The 24,263-nt window shown below is 40.9% G+C and overlaps 1 protein-coding gene across 1 annotated transcript in view; it reads left to right on the top strand.

The window, feature by feature from the left end:
* Positions 1 to 8,772, top strand: part of man1b1a (mannosidase, alpha, class 1B, member 1a) — a 37,059-nt gene extending 28,287 nt beyond the window's left edge. Inside the window, exon 15 of the mRNA XM_088356180.1 lies at positions 68 to 8,772. Coding sequence (XP_088212306.1) covers positions 68 to 277 — 210 coding nt within the window. The 3' untranslated portion in view covers positions 278 to 8,772. The remainder of the gene's footprint in view (positions 1 to 67) is intronic.
* The last annotated feature ends 15,491 nt before the right edge of the window (positions 8,773 to 24,263 follow it).

Raw genomic sequence — 24,263 nt, forward strand, 5'->3', positions numbered from 1 at the left:
TACACATTGCAGCGACATCCAGTGGTCAAATATTACACTCTCCCTTAAACGGCCTCCTTTCCTGCAGGTGGAGGACGGAGGCTACACGTCCATCAACAACGTCCGTGACCCCGAAAACCCGGAGCCCAGAGACAAGATGGAGAGTTTCTTCCTGGGTGAGACCTTGAAGTATTTCTACCTGCTCTTTTCTGACGACACGGAGCTTCTTAGTCTGGACAAATACATCTTTAACACTGAGGCCCACCCGCTGCCCATATGGCCTTCGCCGCCCAAGTGATGGATGACACCAAGAGACGCTGACTTCTTCGGGCCTTGAGGTCCTTTAAAGACTGCAGACGCCCTTCAGTCTGGTTGGTAGCCTTATCGGCCCACCGCTGGTAGACCACATGATGTTGCAAAAATGTCCATGTGGAGGAATTTCCGTGAAATGTTTCCTAAGGAAAGGTCTGAGCTGGACTCTGGAGTAAATTAAAAGAAATAGTTTGAAATTAGGCCTGGAGCTGGTCGTCGTATGTCGAAGCTCCTCTTCACCTGACAGGTATTGATAACTTTTTTTAGACAAAATGTTGGATTGCGAATGGATGAGTACCCTAAATCCCGGACTATATGCGGTTACTTTTTTGCTACATTTTAAACACTGCAGCTTTGAATACGGTGTGGCTTATTCCTTTTTTGGTGGCGGGAAAAACATTTTTCCCAGGGGTCCAATTACCGTATTTTTGCATTATAAGGTGCATTGTATTGTTAGTAAAAAAACAACAAAAATATTATTTTGTCATATTTCATATTTTAAATAAATAAGGTGCATCGGACTATAAATAGACCCTACAATAAAAGCTACCCATGTATAACTATGAGATAAAGTGATGCAATGATTGATAGGTCGATAAATGTCACTGACCTTATTCGAAAAATTTGTATTTAATATGAATCAAACTCGAATAGTGTTGGAGAGAGCGCCAAAACATATCCACTAGACCACCAGTGGTATGGGTGACACAGGAAAAGGCTCTTTCCTATTGTCAATTTTTACTCACAGTGCCAGAAGCACTGATTTTCATAATGCATTCCTATAAGTTGGGACAGTCTTCACTTCCTTCATCTGTGCATCAATAATCTTTCGATTCAATATGTATATGAACGTAAAAGAGCTTGTATGATATTTTACTGAAAGTGTTTTTGTTTTCCTCATTCCGTTTCATACATTCGCTCGTGAAGAAGTGGAGACACTTTTTAACCTTTCAGAATGCACTATGCCAATCAGTGTTTCTGGCACTGAGAGTAAAAATAGTGCGATTATAACATGGGCTCTAACACCTTGTTGTACAGCATTTGAGTCTGCGCTTTCACCGCTACTGCCCAGGTTTTGAAATATAGGTCAGCAATGTTTATCAATTTGATCAATCGTTGCACAATTGCTCAAATACGATAATATAAAGTAGAATATGTAAAATATTTTATGGTAACGCATATCTATAATTAATGTATGCACTTTCAATTTTTCAATCAATTGGGGTTTCTGTAGTCAGTATAATACAGCAATATGTATTGTAAAAAGAATTCTCTACAATTTGGAACTACTGTGTCCTAAGCAGACCTGCTGAGTGTTACCTGAAGTCACTTAAGCTACTTAAAGGTTGAGTTAACATGCTCACAAAGGTCTTCAAGTCGAAGACACATGGTCGTTTATTTCACTTCAGTCCGTTAAAATACGTTGAGTATAAAGACACATATGAGCTACAGGGGCAACAACAGTAAGCCAGTTCCTGCGATTAGCTTACCGGTCAAAACCTTTTGACTAAGTTAAAAGTGATTCCTCTGGCAGTTAAAGAAGGGAATTGAGTCTGCCGCTAGTAAACTTGGCATAAATTAATCAATGGTGAAAAGGTGTGGAGTTGCCAGCAGAAAGTACTATGTATTTGGGTTTATGTAAATGGTCTGCATTTATATAGTGCTCTTCAAGTCAAAGAAGACCTCTCAAAGCACTTTACAATGTGCTTCACACTTTTCCCTTTTACACACTAACTAACCGATAACGGCGTCAGCAACTACCTACTATCGGGGGCATTAGGGATTCAGTGTCTTGCCCTTCGACATATAACACGGAGGAGCCAGGAATCGAACCTGCGACCTCTTGAACCCAAGACGAGCACTTTACCAAGCCAATGCTGCCCCGGGGCACAACACTTAAAAAATACAGCTGTTCACTACAGTGATAGAATACATAAACATGTGCCCAAAAGGAGAAGCTTTCAAGGGTCTACCCCTATTCCATTTTTTTCCTTGCAGGGAAAACTTATTCACAAGAAAACAGAACTTTACCCCAAAAAGTACAGTTAGAAAATAATGACATTTAAAACTTATAATAGTATCGCTATGACTCCTATAAAATAACATGCACAAAGAAACTCTTTATATATTATTCTTCTTTATTATAATTATCTAAAATACATATATAATACATTGATATAACATGTAACAGAAGCACAACGTGGGGTTTGACGGTACTTTATTAAAGTCCTCAGTTTATACATCCAAAATCAACAGCAGTGGAAGTTATTCTGTATTATCGGGGTGATTGACAGCTCTCTAGAGTTTCCTTTGATCTTAGAGGAACAACGGCAGGCAAATACAATTTGGTCCATTACTGTGGCAAACTACCAATGACAAAAGCACACAAACCACATCTGTGTTGCAATTTGACTCTATACCCCACAGTATGGTTGCCATGGGCCCGTCATCTCGAAATATAGGGCTCACATTTTACACCGCCAGCCCTCATTTGTGGGTATTTTAAGTGTGATAGTAAACTTGAGTTCGTCATTGTAATCGCCATCTTGAATGGTAGCATGATCCATAATTGATTCGGAGGAGAACAGAAAACGCAGAAAATTGTGTCAGGTAGGCAGGGGGCTTAAAAAGTAAGAAATGAACATAATTTAGTGAATTTTTAGGGCCGTTTAAGCCGGTGCCGTAAAACCAGGTGAGGCTTGACCTAAAGCAAAAAAGTTTTGTTCTTAAATTTGAGCCACGTGGCTTTTAGTAAGATGGGGTCTCTAGTCTGGAATGTACGGTAAACGAAAGAAAGTTTGGAAGTAGGCATGAGCTTTCATAATATGTAGAACGTGTTTGTCACCTGACAGGCATTGATATCTCTTTTTAGACAAAATATTGGCTTTTAATTGATAGATTATTCACTAATTGTTTGAGAAACTAAGTTTCCCTTGAGAACTTCCATTCCGGTTTTATTATACAGAAGCAGGTTCAAGTATTTCAATGATAATAGCAAACAACTTCACTCATTCGGACGTTTTCATGATGCAGACTAACGTGGGTTACGGCACCGCACAATGTGGACGTAAAACAATCGTGCTTTTGAAAGAAAGATTTGTGAGTGCCATTTTGTTAATCAAGGAATATTGGAATGTGACCAAAATGGATGCCAAAGCGTCTGCAGGCGAGCCACAGGATTTACAAAGCAACAGCGCGCCAAGTACACACAACAAAGTTGACCTTCAAATTAACATTTAAGTAAAATTACATTGATATCAAAAAGGTTTTCCTATCGAGATTGTGGGCAGCGGAATACTTTTTAAAAAGTCTTTGTGTGTCTTTTCTCTTCCATGAAGCAGTAGGGGAACTAATTTAATGATTTTGGAAGTACATAATGAGAGACGGTAAATGCTCTTGATAAATGGTCCTCAACCTTTTTGGTACCAAGGACTAGTTTAAAGTCAAGTCACATTTATTTGTATAGCCCTTAATAACAAAAATGTCTCAAAGGACTGCACATGATTATAATAACACCATCGCCTGATCTTAAACCAACATGCGGGCAAGGAAAAACTCAAAACCTCAGCGTGAGGAAAAAGGAAACCTTGAAACAGGGCCTCACAAGTGGTAATCCCCCTTTCAGGCTGACCAGGGTGAAATAGATTTAGCATTGGGTAACAGTACACAAACATAGTAAAAATCAATAAAAGAGAACACTAGGTAACATGTTGAAATTTGTCCGGAAAGTGCATGACAATAACGACTCAGGTTCCCATAAAGGGGCATTGTGTATTATTTTGCACCTCATAGAGCAAAACTCCATGAACTATCATCTAAAAATCAAATTTGTAAATACTCATTGGTTAGATGTAAAAGGTTTGCATTTATATAACGCTTTAAGTCAATAAAGACCTCCCAAAGCGCTTGACAATGTGCTTCACACTTTTCCCTTTTACACACTAACTAACCTCTAGAACAGCAAGTCAAAGTTAACAGGGAATGTGAGCACACTGCAAACATTGGTTTGGAAAATCTGACATGCTAAAAACAATGACCTGCCCAACTGGCGAATCACAGACACTGATCTTAAATGTGCACATGGTTTCAAAAGCTTCCTTTGAGTCAATCTCAAGGAAATGTATTCCGTCTGGTATGAAATTCTGCTTTTGACTATGGTTCATCCAATCTCTGTTTAGTTTAGTATGTCATGTTTTGGAACATTGTCAGGCATAAAGGTTAAGAAATTTGACTTGATTATCTTGCTGCAAGTGCAGCACGACAGCGCAGTGGTTAGCGCGTGTGCGGCACAGTTCTGAGGTCATGAGATCGAACCTCCTGGGTGGAGTTTGCATGTTCTCCCCTTGCTTGCGTGGGTTTCCTCCGGGCATTCCGGTTTCCTCCCACATTACAAAAACATGCTTAAAAGATTGATCGGCTCGTCCAAATTGTCCCTAGGTGTGAATGAGAGAGCGAATTGTCTGTCCCTGTGTGCCCTGCGACTGGCTGGCAACCAGTTCAGGGTGTCCCCTGCCCACTGCCCGAAGATGGCTGGGATGGGCTTCGGCACCCCCGCGACTCTGCTGAGGATAACGGTGCAGATAATGGATGGATCTTGCTGCTATAGGTACCGCCAAAACCAGAAACTAAAGAAATAAGGGCAAAAAAATTAGAAGCCAAATGGTCACTTTGAGTCTGCGCAGTTTGTATTTGGCCTTCTTTTTTTTTTTAATTATTTTTTTGCACTCATTTTAGGTTGCACTACTCCTTACAGTAACACCTGATGGTGAAATAATAGACTCATAGTCCTCGTAATTTCTGACAATATTTTATGGCCCTGCCCAAGGTCGGCATTGAACATATTTGTCCTTTTTCTAAAATATTAATACAGAAACAATAACAATTATAATATTCATAGTTAGCATTAGCTCAGGAGATAGAGCACTCGTCTTGGGATCAAGAGGTCGCAGGTTCGATTCCCGGCTTCTCCGTTGTCTATGTCAAAGTGTCCTTGGGCAAGACACTGAATCCCTAATGCCCCCAATAAGCAGGTAGGCGCCTTGCATGGCTGACTCCCTATTGGTGTGTGAGTGTGTGTGTGAATGGGTAAGTGTGAAGCACATTGTAAACAATCTGGGAGGTCTTCATTGACTTGAAAAGCGCTATTGAAATGCAGACCATTTACCATTTAATACACACAAAAAAGAATAATAAAGATAGGCTTAAATCTTTTGTTTCTTGTTACATCACAGTAACATGACATGACTTGGACAACTTTGCGCTAACTCACTACAAAACAATGTTTAATGCAAAATGCCACATTAGCTGCATTCCAACTCCTAACCTAAATGTTAAGTTAGTAGTTTAGCAGACAGTAAAAATAAGTTGTTTTTTTTTGAAGAAAGAACAGGGGGATCTGACATAATTGTCTGCCATCTTGCTGCTACCCAAAAACCTCAAAAAGGCTTAAGAAAACATTGAGCAAAATGGTGGATTTTGGTCACTTTGACTCTCCTTTGTTTGTATTCATTTATGTGCTTTTTAGTATTCATTTTTCATTGCACGACACTATTCAGCGACATCTAATAGTCAAATAACACACAATTTCCCTTTACCTTATTTTTGGTGTTAGGTGTTTTTCTCGTTTCCCTCCCGCCAAAACATATTTATAATACAATTTTTTTTAAGTATCATGTTAGATCTTGGTTTTGTCCAAAAAAACGATTGATTAATGCTAATGTACTGTATTGTTTTTCTTGTTAGAGCTTTATATGGTCTGTTTCTCTGTGGCCTGAATAGTTATTTGTAGTGCAGGAATTTAACTCCAGAGTCCACCAAGGACTTCATATCCAGATCCTTGAATCGTCTTATTAAAGCATTGCTTTTAGGCAAAGTGATATAAGGAAAGATAAAGGGCTTTTTTGAATATTTTAAATGTTGAGGTTCAACGCTGGTGTCTGCATTTTCTTGCATCCATGACCTATTGAAAGGATTGAAAAAAAAAATCTGTCTGAATGTACATATTATAGAGATTCTTTTCTATAGCCGTGTTTTGGGATATGAGTTCAACGTGTTTCACAATCGCTTTTGCAAATTTTAAGTCATATCCTGGGCACCTTATAAACCAGGGTACTCCTATATCATAAAGCCCATCTCATTGAATGTACACTACCGTTGAAAAGATTGGGTCACTCAGAAATGTCCTTAATTTTTAAGGAAAACTCTGTTTTTTCAATGTAGATAACCTGACACTGAATAACAAATACACCCTACACATCATTAATAATGGTAAATGACTATTTTAGTTACAAATGTCTCGATTTTAAAGCAGTATCTTCATAATTGTATAGAGCTCCACTTTCAGCAACCAGAACTCCAGTGTTCTAAAGATGCATTGTGCTTCTAATTATGTTAGAAAGCGAATAAATGTTTAGAAAACCCTTGTGCCATAATGTTTAGCACAATTTAAAATGTTTAGCTGGTAAGAGAAGCTTTAAACTCACCTTCTGTTGAGTATCTGAAGCATCACATTTGTGGGTGTGGTTAATCTTTCACAATGTCCAAATAAAGAGAACGTTCATGGGAAATTCAACATTCTAGTCTTGTTCAAATGTTATTTTATGTAAGAAATATCCAAGAAACTGAAGATCTCCTACAAACGGTGTGTACTACTCGCTTCAGAGAACGAAACAAACAGACTAGAGTAGGAAAAGAATTGGGAGGCAAATCCAAGCAAAGTCTCTAGTTTGAGAAATAGATGCCTTACGGGTCCTGAACGAGCAGCTTGGTTATATCGTACCCGCAAAACACCAGTGTCAACAACTACAGTGAAGAGGTGATTCCTAGGTGCCTTCAAGGCAGAAAGGCAAAGAAAAGACATATCTGAAACTGTCCACCAAAAGAAGTGAATAATATAGGAAAAATGACACAAACATTGGATAGCTCATTACATAAATAAAAGTGTGACTTGTTCATTGAAAACACAAAATGATCTGGATGTCCCAAAACTTTTGAATTGTAGTGTCAATGTGTCCTGTACTTGTTAACAGATCATTTTTATTATTTGAGGTGCCATGAGCCTTGGTATGAACTGTAAGAGCACCTAGGGCTATATCAGAACTCAATAAAGTTCACAATTTTCTCGTATTTTCTGCAACATCTCATGTGACATGACTAAACGGGCACAAAAGTCACGCTGTCCTGTGCCTGAAGTAATCTACATTGCTCTCTTGCTGCAATCTTATCAATGGTCTGCAGCCCGGCTATATTTCTATTGTGGTGTACAGGTGACAGAATATGATGTACATAATTTATATGATTTTGATTGTACATTTCCAGTTCCGTCATGACTTCGAAGTTGTAGAATTTCAATGGTTTTTACCAAACTACTGCCATTTTGCACCCTTTAACTTGTTTCCAGTTAGATATCTTCTGTTCAACTTCCAGCTCATGACTGCTTGATACTTGATATTTAATTATGTGGAAATATTGTAAATATGCAAATTAAAAATTATATATAAATCCCTCTCTGTGACTCATTTCAAACTGCCGAGTAATTTTTTCATTATCTTAAATTGGCAATTGGGCCATCTATTTAGGGAGATCAATTTAGTTGATCTTTACAGTATTCTTTTTCGAACTGTGCTACCAAATACTACCACTGTAATGTAGTTTACGACGTTACTTTATAGAAAATTATTAAATACATCTTTTGTGTGAGTACTATTATTATTTTTTGTTGTTGTTATTACTGTTATCGTTATCAACTGTAAGTGTATTATTGTTAAACGTTGGTATATATTGTCACCATATTAGGCAAATTCAGCACAATCTGAAACAATTATAAACAAACAATGAGATGAATAAATATGTTCAGTATGATGGTAAAAACCAAACGAACACTAAATAACTGGGGATACAATCACATAGCTAGACAAATTGATGAAAGTACAAAATAGAAATCTTTGCACATCTCATTGTTAGGGCAGACAAGCGGGACCTCGATGCTGGCGCCATCTGGCTAAGGCTCCCTTGCCTTTTATTTTCAATGTACAGAACAGGACACTAGCAATGGGTGGTTATGCTACCTGGGGGTAGACCACTATAGAAGTAGGTCCAAAGATTCTTGTATGGTGGACAACAGCACCACAAAACAGTCAGTTTTCACCATGAACACCCACGAGAATTATTCGTTATTATAATAGATACTCAGGCTGAAAATGTATGGAAACAGCAATGATGATAATGATGACGGTGAGAATAGTGATGGTGGTGATGAATTGGCTGAACATCCACATAACCAATGTAAATATGTATATTCAAGAGATGTTTGTTACATGTAAATTCACAAGAGATCTTGCTGTAAGACAGAATTATTAAGTAAGTCTGGGGGTAGGATTTTTCTTCCTATTCCTTTTCGGACATACACGCTAACATAGTTTAATTTTTGTTGACTTGTTTTGTTTTTATCATGTTTGAAATAAAGTTGTATTCATTCATTCATTCATTGCAATATATTTTTGAAAGGAAATTGCATTTGCAAATAGGGCCAGTCACAGAACACTACCTTGTAAATATTTTCACCCACATATCCTGATGTTTCATTTTTCTCTTCTCAGTCTTCTCGTGTGTTTAGCTTGTTTATCCTGGAGTGCCATGTGTAATCTTGTTGCAAACAATAATCACTATGTTGTTATCAACGACAAAAAGGACTATACTATTCTACTACAAAAATCAGAGGGAAAAAATAATCAGGGCTTATTTTTGTATTGACAATGTTAATTGCTCCCTGTTTATATATTTATCTTCCGTCACAGCACCTACAGGTAACTACAGACAGTGTTTGATCATCCTGGAGCTGATCATATGCTGAGCTTTTGCTATTCTTGTTGTTATCCGGTCTATTTTAATTGTTGTCTTCTGTTTTCTTCCACATGTCTAGCTTTTTACTACACATTATAAAGCATTAGTGATTATTTTAACCAAACAGCCAATATTTTTTGCACCTCTTTATAGGTTCTTCCCTCTCAAATCGGCTTTATCTTGAATGACCCATTTTCCTCAAATACATGTTTAACCTGTGCTGGCTTCATAATCCATAAATAGGCGCCACCCGATTCACACCTGCCGAAGAAAGAGGTTACACTTTGCCAAAAAACACATCAACCACCCTAAATAAAGATAAAAAGAGGTTATGTTGCCCTCTGCTGAAGAGGACATGCCCTTGAAATGGGTTTTTCCAAAAGACAATGACCCCAAACACACCAATAGTCCATCAAAGTCTTGGTTCCAAACTAAAAAAAATATCTTATGGGGAGGCCATTCCAATCAAGAACTTAAAGGGTGATATCAAAAATGCTGTTTGTGAATCAAAACCAAGAAATGTAAATGAATTGTGGAATGTTGTTAAGCAATCATGGAGTGAAATAATAACTGAAAGGTGCTACAAGTTGGTTGACTCTATGCCACACACATCTGAAGCAGGTATGAAAAACTGTGGTCATTAATTAAATATTAGGATCGCAAAATCCTACCTTTTTTTGGAAATACAAAATAGTTTTGAGTTTGTTAAGTCAACAGCAGACACTGCTATTTTTTTTACCCAATTGCACAGCCTATGGAGCGTGCCTATTACGGACGGGTTTGTTTCCAGCTCCACCTACTGGTAACTTGTTTGGCATGTAAAAATTAAAAATATACTAAAAACCAGGGATATTCTGGTTAGTCAAATTGAAATGCAACTATTTTGAACAACACTCTATGCAATGTATATAGTGCAGTGGTTAGCACATATAGCATGTGAAAGGTCCCCGGTTCAAGAAACATATGATGGCCTGGAGAAGAATGGGTTCCATATGGCTTTACTTGCCCAGGACACACCCCAAAAAATGGTTCCCCTACGACGCTAGTAGTTATGGGATCAAACCACCCAACCAACCATCAATATATATATACATTTCAGGGTGTCCCCTGCCCACTGCCCGAAGATAGCTGGGATGGGCTCCAGCACCCCCGCGACCCTACTGAGGATAAGCGGTGCTGATATTGGATTGATGAATGGATATATATATATATATATATATATATATGTCTTTCTGGGAAAAAATACCAAATCAACTAAACCGAAAGTCCTGAGTCAACTTTTGTCGGCATTTTTTTCTTTACATCTGGGGTAACCTACCTGACAACATGTACAATATGGCGTTGATATCCATTGTCGTTCTGGTCTGGGGGAGTGGCAAAATGCTTTGCAATGTAACCGAAAGTGCTGTGTCAACTTTTTTTTGTTAGCTTTTTTGGGGTATTTTTCACATCTAGGGTAAACCACCTGACTGCCTGTGAAGGATGGTGGTAGTCCTTCCCCCTTTACTTGGGTGGACAGACATACAAACAAACACACAGACTAATATATATATATATATACATATATATATATATATATATATATATATATATATATATATATATATATATATATGTGTGTGGGCAGCACGGCTGCGCAGCACGGCGGCGCAGCGGTTAGCGCGTGTGCGGCACAGTTCTGAGGTCATAAATTCGAACCTTCCTGTGTGGAGTTTGCATGTTCTCGCCGTACTTGGGTTGGTTTCCTCGGGGCACTCCGGTTTCCTCTCGGATTCCAAAAACATGCAGTTCAGGTTAATTGGCCGGTCCAAATTGTCTCTTGGTGTGCATGAGCGAGTGAGTTGTCTGTCTCTGTGTGACCTGCGGCTGGTTGGCAACCAGTTCAGGGTGTCCCCTGCCCACTGCCTGAAGATAGCTGGGATGGGCTCCAGCACTCCCGCGACCCTACTGAGGATAAGCGGCGCAGATAATGTATGTATGTATGTATGTATGTATGTATGTATGTATGTGTGCATGCAAAGATATAAACTCTTTGCTGGAGGAATTATTCAGATAAAAACACCTATTGACTTTTGACCTCCTTCGCGAATGAAGCGAGGACGGCCCAGTCGCCATCTTGCCCGGGCCGTACTGACAACATCCGATCAGTAGGCGTGGTTTATTGACGTCACACATAAGCAGGAAATGGAGTCACACATGAGTGTCATATTGCAATGAAAATAAGACTGAAAACCTATTACAAATAATGGAATTAGACTGAATAGAAATAGACTGATCTTTGAAACGTGACTATGTGTGTGTGTGTGTGTGTGTGTGTGTGTGTGTGTGTGTGTGTGTGTGTGTGTGTGTGTGTGTGTGATGATTACTTTTATATTAGGAATATAAAAACAGGTTAATTTCATAGCATGGGAGTCTGAGAAATATACAACTAAAAATAGCTAACTTTACAATGTATGAAACATTGCCGGCTTGTAATACTATAGCAGAGCTCGTAACACTATAAAAGACAATTCCCTCCCCAGCTACCACCTCTTTGACCTGTTACCCTCTGGTGGGTGCTACAGGTCTTTCAGAATTAGGACAAACAGGCTCAGAGACAGCTTCCTAAACGAATGCACAAGACTGTGAAAAAATATTCTTTATATGTATTGTTAATTATATTGGGTTTTTTAAATCGCCGCTGCAACGCACTATTATTATAACGCTCTATTCTTCTTCATTGCATTACTATAACTTAGGGCGTTTTTTTCCGAGCACTACATTGTCATTTTTTCTTTTTCCTATTTATCCTGATAGTCTTTTCTTTTTAAAGTCTCTATATTACAAGTTTTACCCTGGAGTCCCATGACTTATCTCGTTGCACACAATGTGTCACAATTTTGATATCAATTAAAATAAAGAGAACTCTAATTATATTGATGGTGCACTAGTGAATTTTGCTGGACACTTTTTAACAGCAAGTTTGATGTGCGTTCATAATATTGTCAAAGAACCATTTTTGACATAAAAACTGCTCTCATATGCGACGAAAACAATCTCAGAATCTGAAAAATCTATCCATTCAGAAATGGGATTTTCAATGTCTGGCAGCTCCGTTTAAATATGTTTCTTGGATAATAACACAACTCAAATGTAAGTAAAAAAAATTTAGATAGCATTTAGATATTAAGAATAAAAAGTTTGGCAGGGCCCCTGACAACCTCCCGACAACTGTTATTCAGGATAACGTTTTAGCCTTCGCCTCTTTGGTAGCCCGTCAGAGGATACTCCTTTTGAAGAAGTCCTCAGAACCATCTTCCTTTAAAACATGGCTACACGATATACACTTTTTGCTCAAATTACAAAAAAAATTGTATTTCATCTCAGAGGATGTGACTGTAAATGCTATTCTCAATGGGCACCCTTGCTCCACTGTTTTGGAAGGCTCCCACCTGACAGCGTTGTATAAAAGATCTGCATGTCTGCGCCTGGTGACTCTTAACTCTAAATATTTAAATATTCCTTTTTGATTAGTCTTGACTTTTTTTTCTTTTTTTTAAATTATTATTTACTTGTTATTTTTTTGTTTTGTTTTTTTGTTTGTTTTTTAAGTGTTTGTATTTCAGAGGCTTCTATGTTTGGGGGGTTTAATCTTCATGAATATTAAGTGTATTGTATGAGTGCGAATATTTCATTTTACAAGTGTTTATTATCTATGTTTTCTTTGCAATGGGGAGATATACAAATACAAAAGAGAAATACAAAACCATGTACGACATCTGTGTCCAAATGCTCATGGCGCCCGATTAGCCCCGCCCATTTGGCGCCAGCTGCGGCTCGTTACTTGATTGGCTTCCCTCCTGTTTAAGCTCAATGCTCTCACTCACGCTTTGTCAGTCCGTCAACGAACCTTTGCACCTGCAAGACGTGGGCTTTGACTCTGTCCGGTTTCGTTCCCGTCTCTTTTGTCCTGTTTAATATCGATCTCCAGTTTCGTTCCCGGCTATTTTGTTCTGTTTGTTATCGATCTCCAGTGTCTGGTAGCGTTCCCGTCTAGTTTTCCCTGTTTAATTTAGATCTCCCGTGTCTGGTATCGTTTCCGTCTACCTCGTCCTGTTTGTTATCGGACTTTAGTCTCCTGTGCCTGATATCAATCCTGTCTCTTCCGTCCTGTTCGGTATCGACCCCATCTGTCCAATATCTGCTTGTGCAATTGGTATCGATCTCGTTGGCCTCTGGCTTCCTGGCATTCCACGCCAGACTGCTGCCTTACGTCTTCCGCCAAATGATCGCCGTATCACTGGCGTTTGGGTTAACGTGCGTGACTGCCCCATTTCCTGTAAAATAAAGCTTGTGTGACAAACGTCACGCATCTGGGTCCTCCTTCTGTTCCGGTTCTTGACAGTCTGTTATGCTGAAATGATTTTGTCTATCAATAAAAATATCAAAAAATACAAATAAAAAAAAAGTTTCAAATAATAAAAATAGGAGTTTGTCACGGATTGATCGAGATAAATTCATCCATTCATTCCAGTGTCTTTTTCTGGGTAAAAATAAAAACAAATTGATGGAATAGCTACTCAACTGTCCTCCCATTTGCATGCTTATGTGATGGCTTGGGGATCTCACCTAAAGTGTCCATTTATTCCTCCATCACTTGACTTCGTACAAGAGTGTAATTGTTTCATCATTACACTTAATTGAATCTGCCGTGAGTAATTTTCATGTTAATTAAAAATGATGACACATACCTGATACACCCGTACGCCGCTCAGCGTCGCCCCTAGCGTACCGGCGTTCGAACTCAGATTTTTTTGAGCGAAAAGCGAAGCACGAATTTCTCAAAATTTTTGGTCGAGAACCGATTTGTTCAAACTGCGAGGCGTTCGAAAACCAAGGTTCCACTGTACAGGGAGTGCAGAATTATTAGGCAAATGAGTATTTTGACCACATCATCCTCTTTATGCATGTTGTCTTACTCCAAGCTGTATAGGCTCGAAAGCCTACTACCAATTAAGCATATCAGGTGATGTGCATCTCTGTAATGAGAAGGGGTGTGGTCTAATGACATCAACACCCTATATCAAGTGTGCATAATTATTAGGCAACTTCCTTTCCTTTGGCAAAATGGGTCAGAAGAGGGACTTGACAGGCTCTGAAAAGTCAAAAATAGTGAGATATCTTGCAGAGGGATGCAGCACTCTTAAAATTGCCAAGCTTCTGAAGCGTGATCATCGAACAATCAAGCGTTACATTCAAAATAGTCAACAGGGTCGCAAGAAGCGTGTAGAAAAACCAAGGCGCAAAATAACTGCCCGTGAACTGAGAAAAGTCAAGCGTACAGCTGCCAAGATGCCACTTGCCACCAGTTTTGCCATATTTCAGAGCTGCAACATCACTGGAGTGCCCAAAAGCACAAGGTGTGCAATACTCAGAGACATGGCCAAGGTAAGAAAGGCTGAAAAACGACCACCACTGAACAAGACACACAAGCTGAAACGTCAAGACTGGGCCAAGAAAAATCTCAAGACGGATTTTTCTAAGGTTTTATGGACTGATAAAATGAGAGTGAGTCTTGATGGGCCAGATGGATGGGCCCGTGGCTGGATCGGTAAAGGGTAGAGAGCTCCAGTCCGCCTCAGACGCCAGCAAGGTGGAGGTGGGGTACTGGTATGGGCTGGTATCATCAAAGATGAGCTTGTGGGGCCTTTTCGGGTTGAGGATGGACTCAAGCTCAACTCCCAGTCCTACTGCCAGTTTCTGGAAGACACCTTCTTCAAGCAGTGGTACAGGAAGAAGTCCGCATCCTTCAAGAAAAACATGATTTTCATGCAGGACAACGCTCCATCACACGCATCCAAGTACTCCACAGCGTGGCTGGCAAGAAAGGGTCTAAAAGAAGAAAAACTAATGACATGTTCACCTGATCTGAACCCCATAGAGAACCTGTGGTCCCTCATCAAATGTGAGATTTACAAGGAGGGAAAACAGTACACCTCTCTGAACAGTGTCTGGGAGGCTGTGGTTGCTGCTGCACGCAATGTTGATCGTGAACAGATCAAAGCACTGACAGAATCCATGGATGGCAGGCTTTTGAGTGTCCTTGCAAAGAAAGGTGGCTATATTGGTCACTGATTTGTTTTTGTTTTGTTTTTGAATGTCAGAAATGTATATTTGTGAATGTTGAGCTGTTATATTGGTTTCCCTGATGAAAATAAATAATTGAAATGGGTATACATTTGTTTTTTGTTAAGTTGCCTAATAATTATGCACAGTAATAGTCACCTGCACACACAGATATCCTCCTAAAATAGCTCAAACTAAAAAAGACCCACTCCAACTTCCAAAATATTCAGCTTTGATATTAATGAGACTTTTGGGTTCATTAAGAACATGGTTGTTGTTCAATAATAAAATTCATCCTCAAAAATACAACTTGCCTAATAATTCTGCACTCCCTGTATATGGATCAATATTAGTCTCAAAGTCTTGCAACTAAGGCTAGATTTTCCCCCGAAGGCGAAGTAGTCCACGGTGTATGCTGGGATTTATATACCGGCGTTTCATTTCCTAACCAATGTGTCAATCATCATTTGAATCAGTGACTATTGGCTAAAGTTATTCGGAGGTAAAGGGGGCGGATCCTATTTTATCATTTACAGGCTCGCATAGGCTAAAGGGGCGAAACAAAGCCTGCAACTGGCCGAAAAAGATAAATGCGAATCACATGTTGGGTTGCACTACGACATAGAGAAAACATTTTTTACTATTCTGTATTTGTAAATATTTTACTCTCCTGGATTTACTACACTCACGGTTGTAAGAAGACCATGGTTACGTATCATTTTTGAACGTGATGGCTGCAAGGGAACTTAGGTGAGCTATGCGGCTTTATATTTTCCCGGTATCTTGTTTTAGAACGATCTTGATGTTTCTGTGATGAGTCTATTTTTATACTAAATTCAATCCAAAGTGTTTATTGTCATATGCACAGTAAAGAACCCCGTTTCCCTGCACAATAAAATTCTTACTTTGCTGTCCACACAGTTGCCAGCAAAAAATAAAATGGAAACTAACAAATGTTTGGCATTTCTTGAATCCAAGACTTTAACCTTCTGAATGACATTTGGAACGATGCATTTGAGTGATTGGTGACATCGTACATACACTGTTTCCGTACATGTCTGAGACACGTATTTGCTTCTTTGCAAGCTTTCAGAATGTTAAAAGGGTAATTGTCACGTGGCGTGGTGGAGTGGAAGGGGTGACCGGACCAGAACGGAGGCAGGAAGGGAGAACTCATATGCGTTGACGATCATAAGTTTTATTTAACAAAATAAAAGTCGCCCAATACTCCGGGACCAAAACAGAACAATACAGAGTTCCTCCGGCACGAACTCAACAGGACAAGGCATAACAGACGGAAAATGTTTAAACCTAAAACAGGACAAGGCATAACAGACCTGGGATTGTGTAATGAGCCAGCGCCCGCCAAACCCAAAATCCAGCCTTAAATAGCAGACCAGCAATCAGCTGATCTGCTGCAGCTGAGTTCGGGGGCGCGGCACACTGGTAGCCATGGCGACCGTGACAGAGCCCCCCCTTTAAGGGACAGCTCCTGAGGTCCCCAAAAAAGGAAAAAAAATAGAAAATACTACCTCACGCCCCGGAATGGTTCGACGCTCGGCAGGGTTGGGGGGGGCCGGCAGGCAAACTGGACCGGCAAACACGAGGAAAGACAGAGAATCGGAACCGGCGAACACGAGGACAGACAGGGAATCAGAACCGGCAAACACAGAGGACAGACAGGGAATCAGAACCGGCAAACACAGAGGACAGACAGGGAATCAGAACCGGCATACACAGAGGACAGACAGGGAATCAGAACCGGCAAACACAGAGGACAGACAGGGAATCAGAACCGGCAAACACAGAGGACAGACAGGGAATCAGAACCGGCAAACACAGAGGACAGACAGGGAATCAGAACCGGCAAACACAGAGGACAGACAGAGATTCAGAACCGGCAAACACAGAGGACAGACAGAGATTCAGAACCGGCAAACACAGAGGACAGTCAAAATTGGCAAAAACAGGCGAGAGTCAAAATCAGGACCGGCAAAACAGGAGAGAGTCAAAATCAGAACCGGCAAAACAGGAGAGAGTCAAAATCAGAACCGGCAAAACAGGAGCAGCGGAGTCGGACTGGCAGGCAGCGGAGTCGGACTGGCAGGCAGCGGAGTCGGACTGGCAGGCAGCGGAGTCGGACTGGCAGGCAGCGGAGTCGGCCCGGCAAGCAGCGGAGTCGGAGTCGGCCCGGCAGGCAGCGGAGTCGGAGTCGGCCCGGCAGGCAGCGGAGTCGGAGTCGGCCCGGCAGGCAGCGAAGTCGGAGTCGGACTGGCACGCAGGGGAGACTGAATAGCAGGCAATCGGCACGGGAATCGGGCAGGCAGGCATGAGAGTCGAACAGGCAGGCGTCAATTCCTCCCGGGACCCCATTCGAGGCAAAGCAATGGCCACGACGGGCGGGGCCGTGGTTCGAACGGGCAGGGAGTCGAAGTCGGACTCAGTGCGCGCTTGCCAAGCTGCGTTCTCCAGGTCTCCTCAAATCGCGCTGGGATCGTTCGCTGAGTTCTTGTCGTGGCTGGCTCATTCTGTCACGTGGCGTGGTGGAGTGGAAGGGGTGACCGGACCAGAACGGAGGCAGGAAGGGAGAACTCATATGCGTTGACGATCATAAGTTTTATTTAACAAAATAAAAGTCGCCCAATACTCCGGGACCAAAACAGAACAATACAGAGTTCCTCCAGCACGAACTCAACAGGACAAGGCATAACAGACGGAAAATGTTTAAACCTAAAACAGGACAAGGCATAACAGACCTGGGATTGTGTAATGAGCCAGCGCCCGCCAAACCCAAAATCCAGCCTTAAATAGCAGACCAGCAATCAGCTGATCTGCTGCAGCTGAGTTCGGGGGCGCGGCAGACTGGTAGCCATGGCGACCGTGACAGGTAATAAGTTTGACCGAACTATCTGACTGTTTTGTCGACGTTCCCATTGTAGCGCCTTATAATCCGGTGAGCCTTATGTATGGAATATATAGGACCAAAAACTATTTTGGGGGGGATGCACCCTATAACCCGGTGCACCTTATAGTGCGGAAAATACGGTATATATATATATATATATATATATATATATATATATATATATATATATATATATATATATATAAAACCGCAGTTTACCCGTCCCACCAAGGATCCACATTCAGGCTGGACTGGATGATGGGGCTTTTATTTTAGTGCCTGCAATGAGCGACACAACATGCACACACGATGTGAAAAGTACCTCCGCAGGCTTTCAACATGATTAGCAGCGCGCTGGACACTGCTCTGAGAATTTTCGACATGGAATACATTTCAGAAGATCAACCATCACAATAATGTTTACATACATTTTAGCAAGATACCTTTAACAAGTGATCGTATAGTGGTTTTAGCTAGTACAATGAATTCAACTCGACATATTTTTTAATGTGAATTTCAACCAACATCATCCTTTTTTATATATTTGTGAAAATAGAAATATGATTACAATAACGAGTGTAAAATGGGAACAATTTACCTGCAATGAGCGACACAAAATACCACACACGATGTGATTAGAACCTCTGCTTTCAACATCTATGAGGGAAATTAGCATTTCAGTACAACGTACGGCATAACTCACGAAAATAATGACCGAAACAAAACGAAACTACATCAAAACAGCTTGACAACTTTGATTACATTACTGTGTATGTTGCAAGGTTTGTCAGTTCAATTTTAAAGTTGTTAATAAACTTTCTGCGGAGCTTACCGTTAGCAGCGCGCTGGAGACTGCTTACAATATCCGGATCCCGGTCAGAAAATCAGAAATTTAACTTAACCTTACCCTGTACCAGCAGATAGTGCTGCTGGATTCGTCATTGCGGGACACTGGCGGGCAGTGTTAGAGCCTGACAGCTGCATGTGGCCCACAAGCCATAGTTTTCCCACCCCCTGCACTAAATAGACAAACTTTCCGCACTGATGTTCTGAATCGGGCCTTTTTTCCATCATGGCTGGAAAACAAAAGCAGACACATTCACACAGTTTATATAATTAGGTTGGCAATGTTCTTCGTTTCATGCTTTTGATGACTCGTGGGATACTCGGCTGGAAATCACAATGATGGTCTCTGGTTAGGCTGGCAGATTTTGCCCGAGGCTTAAAACTGCACCTCTCCCACAGATGGGAAGAAAAGAAAACAAGTTTTCTAAACTAATTGTTTCCCAGGAGGAGTTTAGAGGGATTTTCTTGGAGCACCCTGAAGCTGTCAATATGTTTTGCCCTAAAAATTAGAGCAAACAAAAGAAAGTTTGGAAATGCCTGTTTTATAAAAGGGGGAGGAAAGTAGTTTCGTAATGAGAAAAGCTCACTGCATTTTACTGGTTTCTGCTCATTTCCGTTTACATTTTTAGTCATTTTCAGTTGTCATGCCACTATCATATGTATGGTCATCACTCGCTTTTCGCAGGGGTTGCGTTCAAAGAGTAAATGGTCTGCATTAATGTACTGTAGTGCTTTTCAAATCAATGAAGACCTCCCAAAGCATTTACAATGTGCTTCACTCTTTTTCCTTTTACACACTAACTAACCGATAGCAGCATCAGCCATGCAAGGTTACTACCTGCTATCGGGGGCATTAGGGATTCAGTGTCTTGCCCAAAGACACTTCGACAAATAACATGGAGGAGCCGGGAATCGAACCTGCGATCTCTTGATCCCAAGACGAGCGCTTAACCCCCTGAACCAAGCATGGGGAGAAGTTGAAGGTCTTTAAGAGAAACTCGAAATTGAAAAAGATCTGCGCATACTCAATGTAGGTTCGTCAAGCTATTATACATACGTGTACCACTCAGTCCACAACATTACTGACGTAAAGGCAGACAAAGAAAGAAAAGAAGCGGGGCGACTCTTTAGTCAATCAGAATGCAGAACACAATGCACTGTAAAAATTTGCGAAGTAGCAATACAGCAATACAGCGACAGATTACTCTATAAAAATTCTTATTCCCATCGTAGGAAGAAGCCAATCTCTCAAAGACGCAGTGACATACACCACACGGTGCCGGGGGAAGTTGTCGGAAAAAAAAAATGCTGACTGCAACTTTTTTGTCTCCCTTGCGGGGATTAGGAGACACAGAATTAAGGATTTAGGAGTGACAGATGAGGAGTCTACTAGCCTGCGTAATCACTTACAAGCAAGTACTAAGAGTGGGGGTGAAATCTGTGACTTTGTTTATCATGTCTGGGTCATACAGAAAGGTGTACATCCAACAGTGGTAGAGCTCTACACATTTCAATTATTATATAGAATTAATAACAGAGAAGTACAGTTACAGATACTAATACAGTTATCTGTCTCTGTATCACAGTTTACTTATTGCTGTTTTGCTACTTCGAGATCTTTATTGTGCATCGTGTTCTGTATTCTTATTGGCTAAACAGCCGCTTCGCCCTTTTCTGCCTGTGTTTGCCTGTGCGTCAATGACGTTGCAGCCTGGCTTCGTACACGTATGCATAACAGCTTGATGAACCTACATTACGTATGCGCACATTCTTTTCAATTTCAAGATTCTCTCATGGTCCAATATGGACCTTTTAAAACCCTGCGTGGGTTCAAATCCAGCTCCGGACTTCCTGTGCGGAGTTTGTATGTTCTCCCCGTGCTTGCGTGGGTTTCCTCCGGGCACTCCGGTTTCCTCCCACATTCCAAAAACATGCCTTTTAGGTGAATTGGCCGGTCCAAATTGTTCCTAGGTGTGAATGAGCGAGTGAGTTGTCTGTCCCCGTGTGCCCTGCGATTGGCTGGCAACCAGTTCAGGGTGTCCCCTGCCCACTGCCCGAAGACAGCTGGGATTGTCTCCAGCACCCCCGCGGCCCTACTGAGGATAAGCGGTGCAGCTAATGAGATGAGATGAGATGAGATAAATTGACAGTAGAGTAGTTATTTGTAGATTGTTTTATATAGTACAGTGCTTTTATTACTAACCAAATTATTGAGCCTGTAAATTGGGATTGTTTTTTGGTTTCAATGAATGATTGTGTATTTAATAACTGCATAAATAAAGGTTTAAACTTCGCGGTTTTAGACTAATATGGGACCCTTTTTGGAACGCAGTTCTCACAAAAACGGTCATCAGCTCTCTCTCCCTCAGCCGGTAACCAGCACCAATCACCTCCCTGCTCTGTCACTGCAACCTGATCTGTTCCACCTGTTCTCGTTTACCACCAGCTGTACTGAATTCCCTGCCAATCAAACTTAGTATTTAAAGCACTGCCTTACAGCCTACTTTTGTTTGATTGTCTGCAAAGCCTATACCCAGAACCTGATTGTCTGAGATTCTGACTCTGAACCTGAACCTGGACCTGTTTAACCCTTCTGCCTTCTCTTCTGCCCCGATCTTCCAAAATACTACTTTAAGACCTACCACACCAACCTTAATATCTTCTTCGTTCCATCCTTCAAGCCATCTTCCTTAAGGGTAGTCCCAAATCTCCACTTCAATATTTCTCTTCATTCCAAGACCCTCTCTCCCGTTTCCCCATCCCTAAATAAAATTTCTTAACATGACGCAATAATGGTCCTCATCTGTCTGTTCTGTGACAAAAATTGAGGGATTACTGTCAGGACCAGAACGGAGAAGGAACCCACTTGCTTTACGTTTCTCTCAGTTTTATTGGAAGAAAGGAGAGGGTTGCACCCACGATCCGGCGATCACTGGGCGCGGGAAGCAGGTTGCTCTGAACACGGAAGTGGGACTTCCGTGGCGAGCGATGGCGGTGTTGGGAAGGGAAAAAACGGGTCAGTAGCTGAGACATGAGAGCATAAAACGTGGTCAGGATCGTAAACGAGTCGAAAGCCAGGAGCGGAGAGTAGATCATCATGTTAATCTGTTAATAAACAACGGGGTAGACTGCTGGAAGTGTGAATTTCCCTACGGGGATGAATAAAGTATCTATCTATCTATCTATCTATCTATCTATCTAGATGTGGTCGGGATCAAAAAACAGGTCGAAGCCGGGGAACAGACGGGAGCCAAAACAGGTGGGAGTTGGGGTCGAAAAAGCTTGCCTAGAGTGAACTGAGGTTCGCAGACGGACTGACAACAGGTGACAGAAAGGAGTGGGTTTGAATAGGGACAGGGAGCCAATCAGAGTCTGAGGCAGTTGGGGCTAAACGAGCGGGCACAGGTTTTAATAAGTTTAAAGAGGCTTTAGCTCCTTTCAATAATAGATATAAAATCTAACAGCAAAGTTCAGGTAAACATTTTATAAAAATAAAACAGAATTAAATTACTAAATGAATAGTCAAATGACTTTTAAATCAATAAATCGATCCTGTTAAATTAGTTCTTGTTTGTTATTCTTGTCACTCATCAGACTGGAAGAGTTTCCCTGAGCTAAAGAAACTGAAGTGGAAATTAATTATTACTGGGGTTTTTTTTTCAACAAATGCACGGTTGATCACCACTACAAGACATTAAATCTGAGTAAAGGGGCAAAAATATTAAGGACAAAAATAATATTATTATAATCAAATCTTACATACCCGAATTACAAGTTAACTGTGAGCATCCAAGAATACCCTCAGCCCCCCCCCCCAGCTAAGGCACATTTTTAAACCCATTATTTGCAGGTCCAGCCCCTGTAAGAATGTTTTTTTCTACCGTGTGGCCCACAAGGTAAAACAAGTTTGCCACCCCTGTTTACACCATTGCTTCATTAAAATCGTTGACCACTAACAGGAATTGCGATCAGAATCTCGTTTTCTTTCTACAGACTTTGCGGGTTAATGTAATAAAAGTTGAGTTTGACTACTAGGAGGTTGATTTTACCCCAGATTAATGGAGAGCTGAAAAATTAAATAGTGTCTGTATGTTTTTGAACCTAGTTGTTAGTAAATCTGATGTTTTTCTCCACATTTTGTCCTTCATTGTTAACGCTTGAATGTTATTAGCAAAAAATGACCATGATCGATGAACCATTTGACATTGAACGCTTGACTTTGTGAAATGAGTGTGAGAAAGAGGATTGGTTGTTGTGTTGCTGCAGAGGTGTGTCATTGAGATTGGCAGGTGTTATGGTGAGAAACGGAAGATGTGCTGTGTCTGAAGATGGGGTCGCCCAAAAGCAAACGGTGCATGACGGCCGTATCGTGTAAATACAGTAGGTGACAGTGAGTCCATTGAAAAAATAGGAGAAAAGAAAGACTGCTACTCCTAATAATGTGTCAAATATTTCAAAAACAATATTCTTCCCTCCCCAAAATCATTTTATGAACTTAAAATTACTATCTTTATCCATACCACACCGTTTCAAGGAATTGCATATAGTGATTTTTAATACCGACCTAACCAACTACTTCCATTTGCCTCTCTTTCTTCTGAGAGGAAAGGTTTATAGTTTAGTAGACACTCAAAACATCAAATAAAATGATTTCTCCTGCAGCTTATTTAACTCAGGGAAACTCATGCAAACTGGAAAGGGACAAAAATAGCACACGGACACCAATTTAAGTGCACATGGTTTTATTGGTTAATTTAATGATTTAGAGGTCTTTATTTTCTTTAAACGTTTTTTTTTCCAATATTAATCCTTTTTTTTTTCACAAAAATATTCACTTGAATTTGGGAACTTTGTCATGACTACTCATTGCACTCACCTGTGCCCGCTCGTTTGGCGCCAGCTGCTGCTAGTTGCCTGATTGATTACCCTCCTATTTATACCCAGTACTCCGGTCACTCCTTGTCAGTCCGTCAGCGACCTTCCACATACGCAAGGCAAGCACTTTGACTCTGGCTCCCGTCTGTTCCCGCCTTCGTCCGTTTCCCACTCGTCTGTTCCTGATTTCCCATTTGTCTCCGGCTATTGACCCGTTTTGTCCATTTGACCAAGCGCTGATCTCCCGCTCCAGCTATCGTTTTTGACAATATGACCACGCTCGGATCTCACGTTCCGGCAAATCCACTTCTGCATTCCGATCATGCTCGATCCCGTGAGCTGCTTGCTCCCCTTGTCCAGTGAGCACCGGATCGCTGGCGTTTGTTTCCTCGATATCCCA

This window comes from Urocampus carinirostris, chromosome 16 (assembly GCF_059441175.1).
Source record: "Urocampus carinirostris isolate Australia breed hairy pipefish chromosome 16, RoL_Ucar_1.0, whole genome shotgun sequence".
Classification (NCBI taxonomy): domain Eukaryota; kingdom Metazoa; phylum Chordata; class Actinopteri; order Syngnathiformes; family Syngnathidae; genus Urocampus; species Urocampus carinirostris.